The sequence below is a fragment of the Mirounga leonina genome, unplaced genomic scaffold, assembly GCF_011800145.1.
Source record: "Mirounga leonina isolate KUSES-001 unplaced genomic scaffold, KU_Mleo_1.0 Mir_129, whole genome shotgun sequence".
NCBI classification, from domain to species: domain Eukaryota; kingdom Metazoa; phylum Chordata; class Mammalia; order Carnivora; family Phocidae; genus Mirounga; species Mirounga leonina.
The window spans coordinates 80,198,271-80,209,784 of record NW_023270323.1 but is presented as its reverse complement, the minus strand read 5'-3'; the positions used below and the strand labels follow the sequence as shown (position 1 = coordinate 80,209,784).

The window sequence follows — 11,514 nt, the reverse complement described above, 5'->3', positions numbered from 1 at the left end:
ACGTCCCGCCTCGTCCCGCCTCGTCCCGCCTCGTCCCGCCTCGTCCCGCCACGTCCCGCCTCTCCCGCCACGTCCCGCCTCTCCCGCCACGTCCCGCCACGTCCCGCCTCGTCCCGCCACGTCCCGCCTCGTCCCGCCTCTCCCGCCACGTCCCGCCTCTCCCGGCCAGGTCCCACAGGGTCCCGCCTCTCCCGCCACGTCCACCTCGTCCCGCCTCGTCCCGCCACGTCTGCTACCAGCGTTCGCACACATCTGCTGTCGTCCCCACCTTCCTCAGCCAACCCCACCCTCCCAGCTTCCCGCCCGGCTGCTCCCATGTCCCCACCTTGCTCTGAGTCATCAGTGGAGACGGCGGAGCCCGTGCTGTCCGTGCGTACACGTTCCAGACTCTGCATGGACAGCTGCTCCAGGCGCCGCTTCAGGAAGCGGTGTTCCCGCTGCAGCTGCTCCTTGATGCTCAGTGCCCGGCGGTCCTGCTCCTCCAGTTTCTGGGGGTGGGGGAGCTATGAGCGGTGGGAGGCAGGGGGACCATCCCCTGTACCCGGACCAGGAACTGGGGCACAGCGGCCTGGGCAGAGCAGGTTCTCATCCCCCACCGCTGGCCCCACAAAGGCCTGAGGAGCAGCCCCCTCACCCTGCCAGGGGTTACATGAGGTGCCACCTCCCAGGCCTGCACTCTGCATCTGCTGACCAGCTCCAGAAGACCCACGGCACGTGTGGGCCCCAGGCTGGTGCTGCCTCCTAGAGAACAGCCTGCCCTTGGTGGTCTTGCCCCCACTGCCCCCATATTGCTGACATCCCCCCACCCCCTGCCTGTCTCTGAGGGCCGCACTCTGCTCTGGGAAGCTGCCTGCTCCCGGAGGCCCCAGGGCATGGACCATGCCTCTCTGTAAGCTCCAATCACCCTGCCTGGGGGTCCCCTGCCTGTGCTGGCTCGGAGGCTTTGAGGGGTCCTTCAAGGAGACTGAGACCTACTGTGGTTGGCCCAAGTGTCCTAAGACCACCCCCCCCAAACCAGCAGGTCTGTCTTGAGGCCTTGGGGGCCCACCCCAGACAATGGCTCACTCCATCCACCCCCTCTGCCAGTCCCAGGAGACCAACTACACCCTCTACCCAGAACCTCCCAACACCCCTGGGCTGCCTGCTTCCCAACCTGCCCTTCCTGACCCCACCGCTCCTTCACAGCCCAGGGCCCCAGGGGCCATTTGTAACCCCCTTCACCTCCCCCAGCCTAGGTAGCCATGGCTACCTCCTACCCCCACCACCTCTCGATAAAACCCAGCAGGTGCTTGTGACCCCCTCCACCCTAAGCATCCCCTGTGCCCTCACCTACCACCAGAGACCCCCAGAGGTCCCCAGGCTACACCTGCTGGGTGGCTCCCCTCAGGCCCCCTGGTCACTCTCCGGGGGTGTACGGGATGGGCTGGGGTCAGCTGAGGCAGCTGGTCAGACCAGTGGACCCCCTGCTCACCTTGATGTGCATCTTGGCCCGCTTGAGGAGGCTCAGCGTGGTGTGGCGGGTACTGTCAGGGCCCAGGGGCACCAGCTGCTTGAGCTGCTCCAGATAGAGCCTGAGTTTGGCTCGTCTGAAAGAGGAGAGACAGAACCGTCAGGCCGGGGTGACATAGCCCTGGGGACAGCAGCAGCAGACAGGCCTGAGAGGTCTGGGGGCATGAGAGGCGGCCAGCCAGACTCCTGCACAGACCTGCTTGGGGTCCCTCCCCAGGATTCCCCTCCCAGCCTGGCTGCCTGCTTCCCCCCAGCAGCCCGGTCCCTGCCTTCTGGATTCCCTGATAGAGCGGACAGCCTGTGGCTGGGGCGCGGGTAGCCAGCCAGCCCAGCACGGCCTGCGGGGCACGGCCTCAGAGCCCTAGCCCGCACTGCGGTCACCGCCCTCTACGGTGGATCCAGGAGGCCAGGGCACACCGGGGCGGCGAGGTTAGGGCCCTGCTCAGGCTGCTCCCAGAGGTCCAGGGGGCCCCAGGCAAGATTGGCATTCCACTTTGCCAAGTTCAGGGTGGTCTCTGGTCATGTCACCACAGAAATGCAAGTCTACTAGGCTCAGGGAGGGCCAAGGAGCAGCCCCTCCCACCCCGAGTTTGATGTCCCTGAGAGATCACTTCATTCCAGATTTTATCCCTGTGTCCGTGCAGACGAATGCAGATTTTCACCCAACTGCCCTCACAAGACCCAGTGACACTGTTCACATGGGGGCTTCGGGTGAGGGGCTCTGGCCCAGATCCCGCCCGTGCAGAAACACTGCCTTTCCTGGCTCATCCCTGCGGGGGAGGGGGGGCGGGGGGGAGGCCACAGCTCACTCTGAAGCACGCTCTGGCCACTGGGACGGCCAGGGGGCCTCTGCCACATGCACGTAACCCTCCCCGCCTCTGCGGGAGGCCCGGCCTCACTGCTCTGCTTAGGCCACGCTAAGAAACCCCCGGAGGACAGGGGGCAGGAGTTTTTGGTGAGGCCTTGACAGCCTGCCGCCCAGCTGCCCTGCCAGCACCATGGCCAGTGCAGGTCCCTTCCCTCGGCAAGTCCCGGCTTTCACCTCTGCCCCCGACCTGCCAGAGCCCCTGCGCATCCACAGCCCCACTCAGCCTCAGAGCCTGGCCGGACAGCGGACTGAGGGGACGCCCGAGGCCTGGGAGAAGGGGCAGCCAGGTGCGGGGCAGGAGCCTGTCAGCAGAGCAGCAAGAACGGCCCCACCCTGCAGGAGGAAGGCTGGCAGCACTTGGACCCCGTGGCCCTACGTCTGTCACCCAGGCCCACACGGCACCCTCCCACTGACAGAGCACCCCTGACCCAGCACCCCAGCCCACAGCACCCCGGGACCTAGAAGTCGTCCAGAAGAACCTCCAGGACGGAGGACCAAGGCTGCGCTCTGCCACGAGGCCACGCGGAGCCAGGACCTGCATGAGGAGCAGCCCCACGCTCTGCCTCGAGGCTGGAGGACCTTCAGAGATGAGCTCCCACCTCCACGGGACTACCGGGCTGGAGCAGGCGGCATGCCAGAAGGACCACCCAGAGTCCAGGAACCTCCGCTCCCCCACCTCCAAGGGGCTCCAGGAACCTGCCTGATGCCCCACTGAAAATGGGGCCAGAACATTGGGGGGGGGGGGGCGGCAAACTGCGCTCTGTGCTCAAGGAGGGGCTCGCCAGCCAGAGAGCCACAGTTCCACACTGGGCCCTGCCGTCCTGCCACCTGCACCCAGGTCACTGGTGGGGTTCCCTTGTCCCTTTGAGCTCTAGCAAATGGCAATTCTTACAATCTACCGCTTACATAAGCAGTACGTGACCTTTGTGTAAAATCAGAAACTGCAAGTCAAGAGAAAGAAAAAAATAATAAATGAGAAGTACCCTGAATCCCACCACCACCATTTTAGTGTAGTCTACATTCTTGCATCATGAATGTTCGGCATACGGAACCACCTACGTGACAAGGGACCCAATATTGTTTAAAAAACTCAAACAGCAGACGCACACAAGAGACTCAACAGGACACAATGAAGAACAGGAGGCATGCGTCTCCAGGTGATGCGGTTAGCAACGTTTATTTCTTTGGCTTTACGGTTTTGTTTTTTGTTTTTGTATTTTCAGGCTTTCTATGCTAAAAAAAACACCACATATTACTTTTACAATCAGAAAGAGAATTTGTACAAGAAAGAAAAAACACAGCTAAAAGACAAATAACAGTGGAAAAATATTTGTAATACACATAAAAGACAAACGGTTAGTATTCGTGACATTTTGAGCTCATACACATCAAAAATAAAAAGAGGAGTATCTTACTGTGGAAATGGGCAAAGGACACACACAGGCAAGTTGCAGAACACAGACCGCTAAGCTAACACAAAACCCAGTCCGCCGCGCAGCCCGCGAGGAAACGAAAGCCCGGCGGGGTGGGGGAGGCCGTCACCCGGGCCCGACTGCCAAGACCGGAGGGCTCTGGGGCTGGCCAGTGTGTGGCCGGCCACGCGTCGTAGGGTCGTGGGTGGGGGGAGCAAACAGGGACCGCAGCACCCAAGGGCCGTGGCAGCGACTCGCTCCACCCCCAGGGTGACAACGTGGCGGCGGTGGTGCGGGGAGCGTTAAGCAGAGGCCACGGCCAAGAGTGCGGGCAGCATGGCCGCGAGTCTGTGTCAGCACTGGGACCCGCAGTGGCGAAGTCGCCGACACAGGACAGCACTCGTGGTGGCAGGTGAAAGGTCAAGTTATGAAACAGCGGCTAACAAGGTCCCATTCTTATCCAAGTTAGTATCCATGTGGAGGAGGAGGAGGATGCAGGTGCGGCCTCCCAGCCACCTAGGATGGCTCTCTCCCGGGGGGGGGGGGGGCGGGGGGGGGCCTCGAACGTCTGTGCTGGACGTGGACAGACTGCTTTACAAATCCTAAAGCAGAGGCTCCTCGAGGGACAAAGAGAGTCCGCTGGACGATACCCAAGCAGCGCTTGGCACTGGACACTGCGGCTGCCCAAGTCCCCAGGAGCGCTCAGCCAGGCCTGCAGCCTGGGGGGGCCGGGACCCAGCTTTGCCAAGCGCCGGCTGCAGGGGCCCAGGCAAGTCCCCACCCTCGTTGGCCGCGGTGTTCCGCCCTGCGGGGAGCAGGAAGGGGTGCTGAGGCTGCCCCAGTGCCGCAGGCCCTCTGCCAGCGCCCCGTGGCTGTCCCCGGCATTCCTGGGAGCTTTGAAAATTCACCACTTCCTGAAGGAACCCTGTGTGGGTCCTTCCCAGAACCTGCCTCTGGGAATCACTGCGTTAGTGTTAATAGCAGCTCGGTTGCTGGCCACTGGCCGCAGCCCAGCTCTCAACACAGGTCCTTCCTAGCTTCTCACCACGAGCCCCCTGCTCCCCGGAGGAAGACCCAGAGCTCCCGAGCCATGTCCCAGGGTCCCAGCATCTGCACAGCTGCGCTCTGCACCACGCCAGGCCTGGCGGTCAGAGAGATGCGGTGAATGGTGGCTCCCTCGGGGAGGTGGTGCAGGCGGCGGGGGGGGGGGGGGGGGATGGGGAGCCACCTTCTGCTCACCTGCATCTTCCAGTTGTCGTGTGGTTTATAAAGACCGTGTGCCACTGTATCAGGCAGCTGGGGGCTCCCTACCTCCACACACAAAGGCTAAAGGCTGGAGCTGGGGCCAGGAGGCTCATCCTGCCCAGGAGCACCTGACCTCCGTGGCCCCCAGGCCTGGGGTTAGCAGCAGAGCCCTGGCCTTAGCAGACCCGCGGGGGCTGCTTCCCACAAGGGAGGATGGGGAGGACTGGGAGGAGGAACAGGGCCAGGCTGGGCGGGCCTCAGGCTGACCGGGCTGGCTCAGAGAACAGGCAAGGGGAAACCCCACAGGCCCAGGGTAGGCACACCTCCAGGGAAGGCGGTGTCCCCAGGGCCGGCCGGGTGACCCAGCCATGCTTCTTTCCTTCCTGTGGCCAGCAGCCAGGCATGTCCTGCATCAGCACTGGGCAGTCACAGGCACAGCCGTGATCCCAGTCCCCACCAGGGGCTCCTCATGGCTGCCCACACCTGCTCATTGGCCAGCCAGGAACAGGACCCTGCACTGGGATAGGGAGTGGACAGAGATCTTAAGCCACCCATCTATCCGCTGCAGGGGCTCAAAAGGACCCCCCGAGGCCCAGCCTAAGGGCGGGCTTTGGGAGAAGGTGACTGAGGCCAAGGCCAGGGTCAAGGGGCAGTTGTAGGGGTCAAAGGCTAACAACCTGTCTTCCTCCACAGGCTGCCATGCCCTGGGCACCTGTCTTCCCGCAGCATCATCCCCTCTGTCTGCACTGCGGGGCTGTTTTCCCAGGCACCACCCCAGGGCCTTCTCCAGAACACCCCTCACGTGCCTCTCCAGGCTCTGGGGTCCCAGTAGAGGCTGACCACCTCCTCCAGCCTGGGAGCAATCCCAGGGCCCGCCTGGCTCTTGGGGCCCCTGTACCTGCCCCTCCTCTCTGGCCTCTCGGGAGCCCCTCAAACACACAGGACCAGTCCAGGAAGTACGGTTCCTCCAGAGAACACAGCGTCCTGTCCCTGCCCAGCCCCAGCCCAGCTGAGGGCCAAATCCCAGGGGAGCGGAAGCTGGTGCTGCCGTGGGCGTAGAGCAGGGGCGGGGGGAGAACACGTAGAACTGGCTAAGCTCCAAGCCTTCCCAGAGCAGGCTGAAAGCTCAACTTGTATACAGAAGCCCCCCTCCACATTGACCCAAGAAGGGAGGAAAGAATGGGCCCATTTCACAGATGGGAGTAAAGCTCAGGAAAAGCTACCATGTGGCATCCCTTCGTCCTGGCACCACGGCTCCCGCCTTCAGAGCCTCTGTACCCACCCCCAGCTCCCACCACCCCACTGAAATCCGCCATGAGGGTCCCTGTCTGCAGGGCCGAGCCTGCCTGTGTCTTGTTCCTATTTCAGAGGAGGCCCAGGGTCATGGAACCCCTGAGGGCAGAGCCAGGCCTGCAGCACCCAAGCTGGGGTCAGCCGGAGAGGGGCCCTGGGGCCTACCTTGGGCCACAGTGCTGCCCTTCCCCGCTTCTCCCCATAAGCCCTCCCACTCCTCAGAGGACCCAGAGTAGACCCAGCCCTGCAGCCAGTAGGTGGGCATGAAGTGGGTTCCCCTGGATCCTTCCCTGGGCTAGAGCTTCCCCTCAAGGTCACGCGGGCAGAGACAGGCTGCCCTTCCCATTGCCCCCACACGAGACCAGTGGGAGCTCCTTGGAAGGCAGGCCCCGGGTGCAGGGGACCCCAGACTAAGAGGGCCAAGCCCTCCTGATTGGAGGTCAGCATCCTAAAGGCTCAAGAGCTGCTCCCAAAGGGGCTCAGATGCCCCAAGTTAGACGGATCTCCTCCTCCAGAGAGCGGGCCCTGAGGGTCACCCAGCATAGGGGGTCCTGCTCCAAGTCCCTCACCCCCACCCTGAACTTCCAGGAGCAGCACCTGGGCCCCTGCCTCCACCTCCCGGCATGCAGTGCCTGACAGCAGAGTCTGATTCTGCCTTTAAGACAGACCCTTCCCTAGCAAGGGCCCAGCCTGGGGGCACGGTCAGCTGTGCCCAGACACATCAGGTGGGACCCGGGGGGGTGCAGCCATAGCATCCCCCCAGCAGAAAGGTGGGTGGGATGTGTTAGGCGGCTCATACGGGCGACCGGGAGTGGGGGACAGGGGATCACTTACCTGTGCTTTTCTAGTTCATTGTGTGAAGACCTGTTTAGAGAGACAGAAAGACAGAGCTCACTCTGCTGCCTGATCACCAAAGCCCAAGAACGACAACTCTAGTCGGGGGCCTAGGAACCTGTCGATGGTGGCAGACAGGGTCTGGGCCCCAGGATGGCCCAGCGCAGGGAGGGCCGGGGCAGGTGAGCAGCTGCCGAGCCAAGGTGGGGGTGGGGGGGACCTCGCACTGAGTGACAAGGACAGGAGACACAGAGCTGCAGCTCTGTCCAGGGGTGCCTAGGGCCACCCGGCTTACTTCGTGAGGCATGTGGGGGCTCTGGCCAGCAGGAGGGTCCAAAGCCCCTTCCAGAAGGTACTAGGACTGACCCACCCTGTGCTCCCAAGACTTCCCAGGCACTAAGCCACCAGCCTTCTCCACTCCCCACCCCTGGAGGCCACGGGCGCTAGCAAAAGGGCCAACGGCAGGGGAACACGGACACAGGGTGGTCCGGCCCTGACCCAGCCAGAGCACCATTCTCACCCTGCTGGGCTCTCCCACCTGCATCCTCACAGCTCATCGGACCAGTGGGGACACCCAGGGACAGAGCAGACCCAGCCCGAGAGGGATCAGCGCATAAGGACACCTCTAATATGTGCGTGCTTCCTGGGCCAGTGGGCAGGAGGGAGACTGAGGCTGGCCCTTTCGCTTCCCTCTGGGGCCATGGTCTTGACCTCTCTGGGCACAGGGACCCCATCTGTTGCTCAAGCCCTGCCCACCTGGCCCATCCAGACAGGGGTACAGAGTCCTGAGCACCCTGGTGGACAGGGCCACAGCACCTGCCCTGCAGGGCCAATCTCCCAGTTCCCCATCATTTTCCCAGTTCAGGTGGGGACCCCATGGACAGCCAGGGCTCCTAGGCCTGCCAGGCTGCCTCGCATGTGAGCAGAGGGCCCCCAAGCCACCTCAGGGGACACCCAGATTGACCGCTGTGTCCCCCACCTCTCACTCTTTCCTGGAGCTTCTACTGACCTCTGCTTGCCTGCTCTCACTCCCCTGCTGTAGGAACTGTGGACTGGGTGTCTCCCGTCCCCATCCCACAAGTCAGAGTGCCTGCCCATCCTTCCTGCTTCTGCCGCCTAGCACGATTCATGGCCCCATCAAAGCCAATTGGGACCCAAGGCCTCCCCTCTGCTCGCCAGGGCAGTCAGCCCTTGAGCCTCCCTGTGCAGCTTTAGGAGAGCCCCGAGGGCCTGCCGATCACATGAGCTGGGCAGGGAGCCTCAGAACCTCTGCCGGGGCTGGCCAGGACCAGGAGTGGGCATAGCTGTCAGGCTCCTCAAGGCCTGAACCACAGTCCATCTGTGTGGGTCTGGAGGTCTGCTCGTGTGTGAAGGATGTAAGGGCCAGCGAGTGCCCTTCGATGCACAGAGATGTGCCTGGCCAACCCCTCACAGTCTGGGCTAGACCCCATCCTGGAGGAAGAGGGTCACTCCTTGGCTAACTGGGGATGGAGAGAGGCCCAGAGCCCCTCCTAGGGCTCCTCCCAGGTTTGTAACATGGGTCCCAGGAACACCCTGTCTCAGGCCTAGGGAGAGGGGGGACCCCAGGCTGGGGCTCCGCTAAGTATATTCCTGCCCTCACTTGGTTCACAGCCCACAGCAACCCCTCCGGGTAGGTACTCTTCAGCCATGTTCTTGGAGGACCTGAGCCCCAGCAGGCTGGCTCCAGTTCCCTCTTGATGAACCATTGTCCCCCAAAGCCCTTCCTGTAGCTTGTGGGGCTTCCCCCCTATACATCACCCTCCTGCCCCACTCCTCACTCTGGTCCCAGCGGTGCCCATCCTTTCCCCTCACTGTGGCGAGAGGAAGAAGCCCTGCCAGGCAAGTCAGGGCCCCGGATCCTCTAGGCCCTGCTCTGGGCTGGCCAGGCCCAGCTGGACCAGGACAGCCTCGAGCGGCCATCTCTGTGAGCCCCAGGGGGCCTCATCCCTGGGAGATGCCAGCTCTGCCCAGAGGAGCAGCAGGGAGGTGCGCTGCAGCCCAGGAGACCCTCTCGGCCCTCCCCAGGGCCCTGAGGGTCTCTGCCTGGCAGAATGGAGAAGGCCAAGACCCCACTTCAGAACAGGGTCCCAGGGATGGGAGGGTGGCTCCAGGCAAGTAATTCAATTTCTCTGTGCCTGTTTCCTCAGCCTTCACATGCAGATAAAAATAACACGTCCATCCTGGGTTGGGCAGATAGTAGGAGGTACTGACCCACTCAGCACACCAAAGCCCCCAGAGTCCTAGCTAGGATTCTGGTTATCAACTTTGGGTACCCCGTGGGAGTCCAAGGTCATGCCCCAGAGTTCTCCATGGGCGCCGGGGCATTGGGGGCAGTGAGAGCCAACAGCGGGGGCCCGAGGCCAGGGTGCCCCCCTCACATATCTTTTCCCAAACTGTCCTCAGCAGGGGACCAGGGGCTGGGACTGGGAGGCACGTCCAGCCAGGGCAGATGGAGACTCAACCAGCTCCTTGCCAGGCCCAGGGCGCCAGGACGTCACAGGAGATGGGTCCCTGTGCCAGCCTTTCTGTTTCCCAAGAACAGGCAGGCCACAGGAATGAGCCGCACCCTCTGCCAAGGGGCCCTGAAGCCCCCTGCAAGCCCAGCTCCCCGCCCGGTGACATGGTCCCGAGCCAAAGCCCGCCGGGCAGTGCCAGGTGTGGGGTGGTCCTCATGGCAGCGGGGAGAGTGGAACCCCGCGGGAGCCCTAGCTCGGGGTCCCCCCAGAGATGTGCACCCCAGCTTTCTGCTTCTACAGTTTGGGAACAAGGCCAGAGGAAGGGGGGTGGGGGAGGGCTGCTGCACAGCGGCCTGCACCTCTTCCGGCTCCCCTTAAAAAGGGCCTCCTGTCCCAAAGAAGGGGACCCTACACTTGTCGCTGCGTTTCACTTATGTCAGGAGACCGGGCAGGAGGGTGGATTCCGTGGGAGGGCCGGGGGCCCAAGGTAGGGCCTCCATGCGCCTTCTTTGTCCAGGCCCCCCGGGGGTGGGGGTACTCAGCCCAACAGCAGGAGAGATGCGGCCCACCCACCCGCGGCAAGCAGAGGTCAGGGAGGGCGGTCCCACGCTGCTGTGCACCGAGCCTCAGTTTCCCCGGACTCACGGGGCACCGGCCAGCGCCCACAGACAACTTTTTTCCTGCCCGGAAAAGTCCAGAACAACTTGGGAGCGGGGAGCGGCTGCGGGAGGAGACCCCGAGCGGCTGGCGCTGTACGCGTGGCACTGTTTACGCGAGAGGCCGAGGAGGCGCGGCCCGCGGGAAGATGGCGACGGCGCGGGCGGGGCCGGCCGGGCGGGGCTGCGGCCGCGGCCCGGGCGCGCCTCCTCCTCCAGGCTGGCCGCCGGGGCGCGCGGCCTGCGGCCGAGCTGAGGCCCGGGGCTCGGGGCTGGGGGAGGGAGCTCCGGGGGGCGACCCCGGGCGCCGGGCCGGGCGGGGGGTGGGGGCGGCCGCGCGGGGGGGCGGTACCTGTTGTTCGGGGCCTTGCGCACCAGGCCGGCCGCCTTTGTCTTCTTCCTGGCGAAGTCGCCGTCGAAGGGCAGCACCGAGGCGTAGCCGTGCTCGGCCTCTGCGGACAGACGGCGCGGTCAGCGGGCCCCCGCCCCGGCCCCGGCCCCGCCGCCGCCCGCCAGCCCGCGGCCCGGCGCACAAAGGGGCGCGGGCGCTACCTCGGTCCCTGCGCTCCAGGTACTCGGCCGCCTCCAGCAGGATCAGCAGGGAATTCAGCTCCATCCTCCTGCCCGCCCGCGCCGGCCCGCGCTCTCCGGGACGGCGGCGGCCGCTGCCCGGCCCTCTCCGGCCGGCTCCGCTCGCCGCCCGCCCCGCGCGCCCGGCGGCCCCACTTCCCAGACTCCAGCGGACTCTGCGCGCTCGGCCGCCACCCTCCGCCTCGGGCCCTCAAATTGACACATAAGGGCGAGCGGCGGCCGGCGCAGCCAATGGGGACCGGCGCTCCGGCTCCGGGGGCGGGCGCCGGGCCGGGCCGGGGCCAATGGGAGCTGGCCGAACGCCTCGGGCCGGGCCGAGAATGTTGACAGATGCGAAGCTCGGTTCCGATAGGCCCGCCGCGGTAGTAACAATTTAGAAGCCCAAGCTTAGCAACAGCACGTGGTGGCCCGGCCCCCGCGCTCGCTGACTGGCGGCTGGCGTGCATGTTAAGTAGGCGCCACGCGCCGATTGGCCCAGAGCGGTCTATGTAAAATAGGGACCGCGGACCAATGGCCGGCTGCGGGGCGCGCGGCCAATGAGGACGCCTTGGCCAGACGCGTTGCCGAGAGGAAGCGGAGCGCGGTGGGACCGCACGCCGCCGGCCCGCGCCCCAGGGCCCCTTAGGGTG

General features: G+C 64.6%; 1 protein-coding gene across 1 annotated transcript in view; it reads right to left on the bottom strand.

Moving 5' to 3' along the window:
• MXD4 (MAX dimerization protein 4) overlaps positions 1–10,999 on the bottom strand; it is a 14,613-nt gene extending 3,614 nt beyond the window's left edge. The window contains exons 1-5 of the mRNA XM_035005452.1: positions 10,847–10,999; positions 10,647–10,746; positions 7,162–7,191; positions 1,472–1,586; positions 326–488 (exon numbers count right to left, since the gene is read on the bottom strand). Of these exons, the coding sequence (XP_034861343.1) occupies positions 326–488; positions 1,472–1,586; positions 7,162–7,191; positions 10,647–10,746; positions 10,847–10,910 (472 nt within the window). The 5' untranslated portion in view covers positions 10,911–10,999. The remainder of the gene's footprint in view (positions 1–325; positions 489–1,471; positions 1,587–7,161; positions 7,192–10,646; positions 10,747–10,846) is intronic.
• Positions 11,000–11,514: the final 515 nt, after the last annotated feature.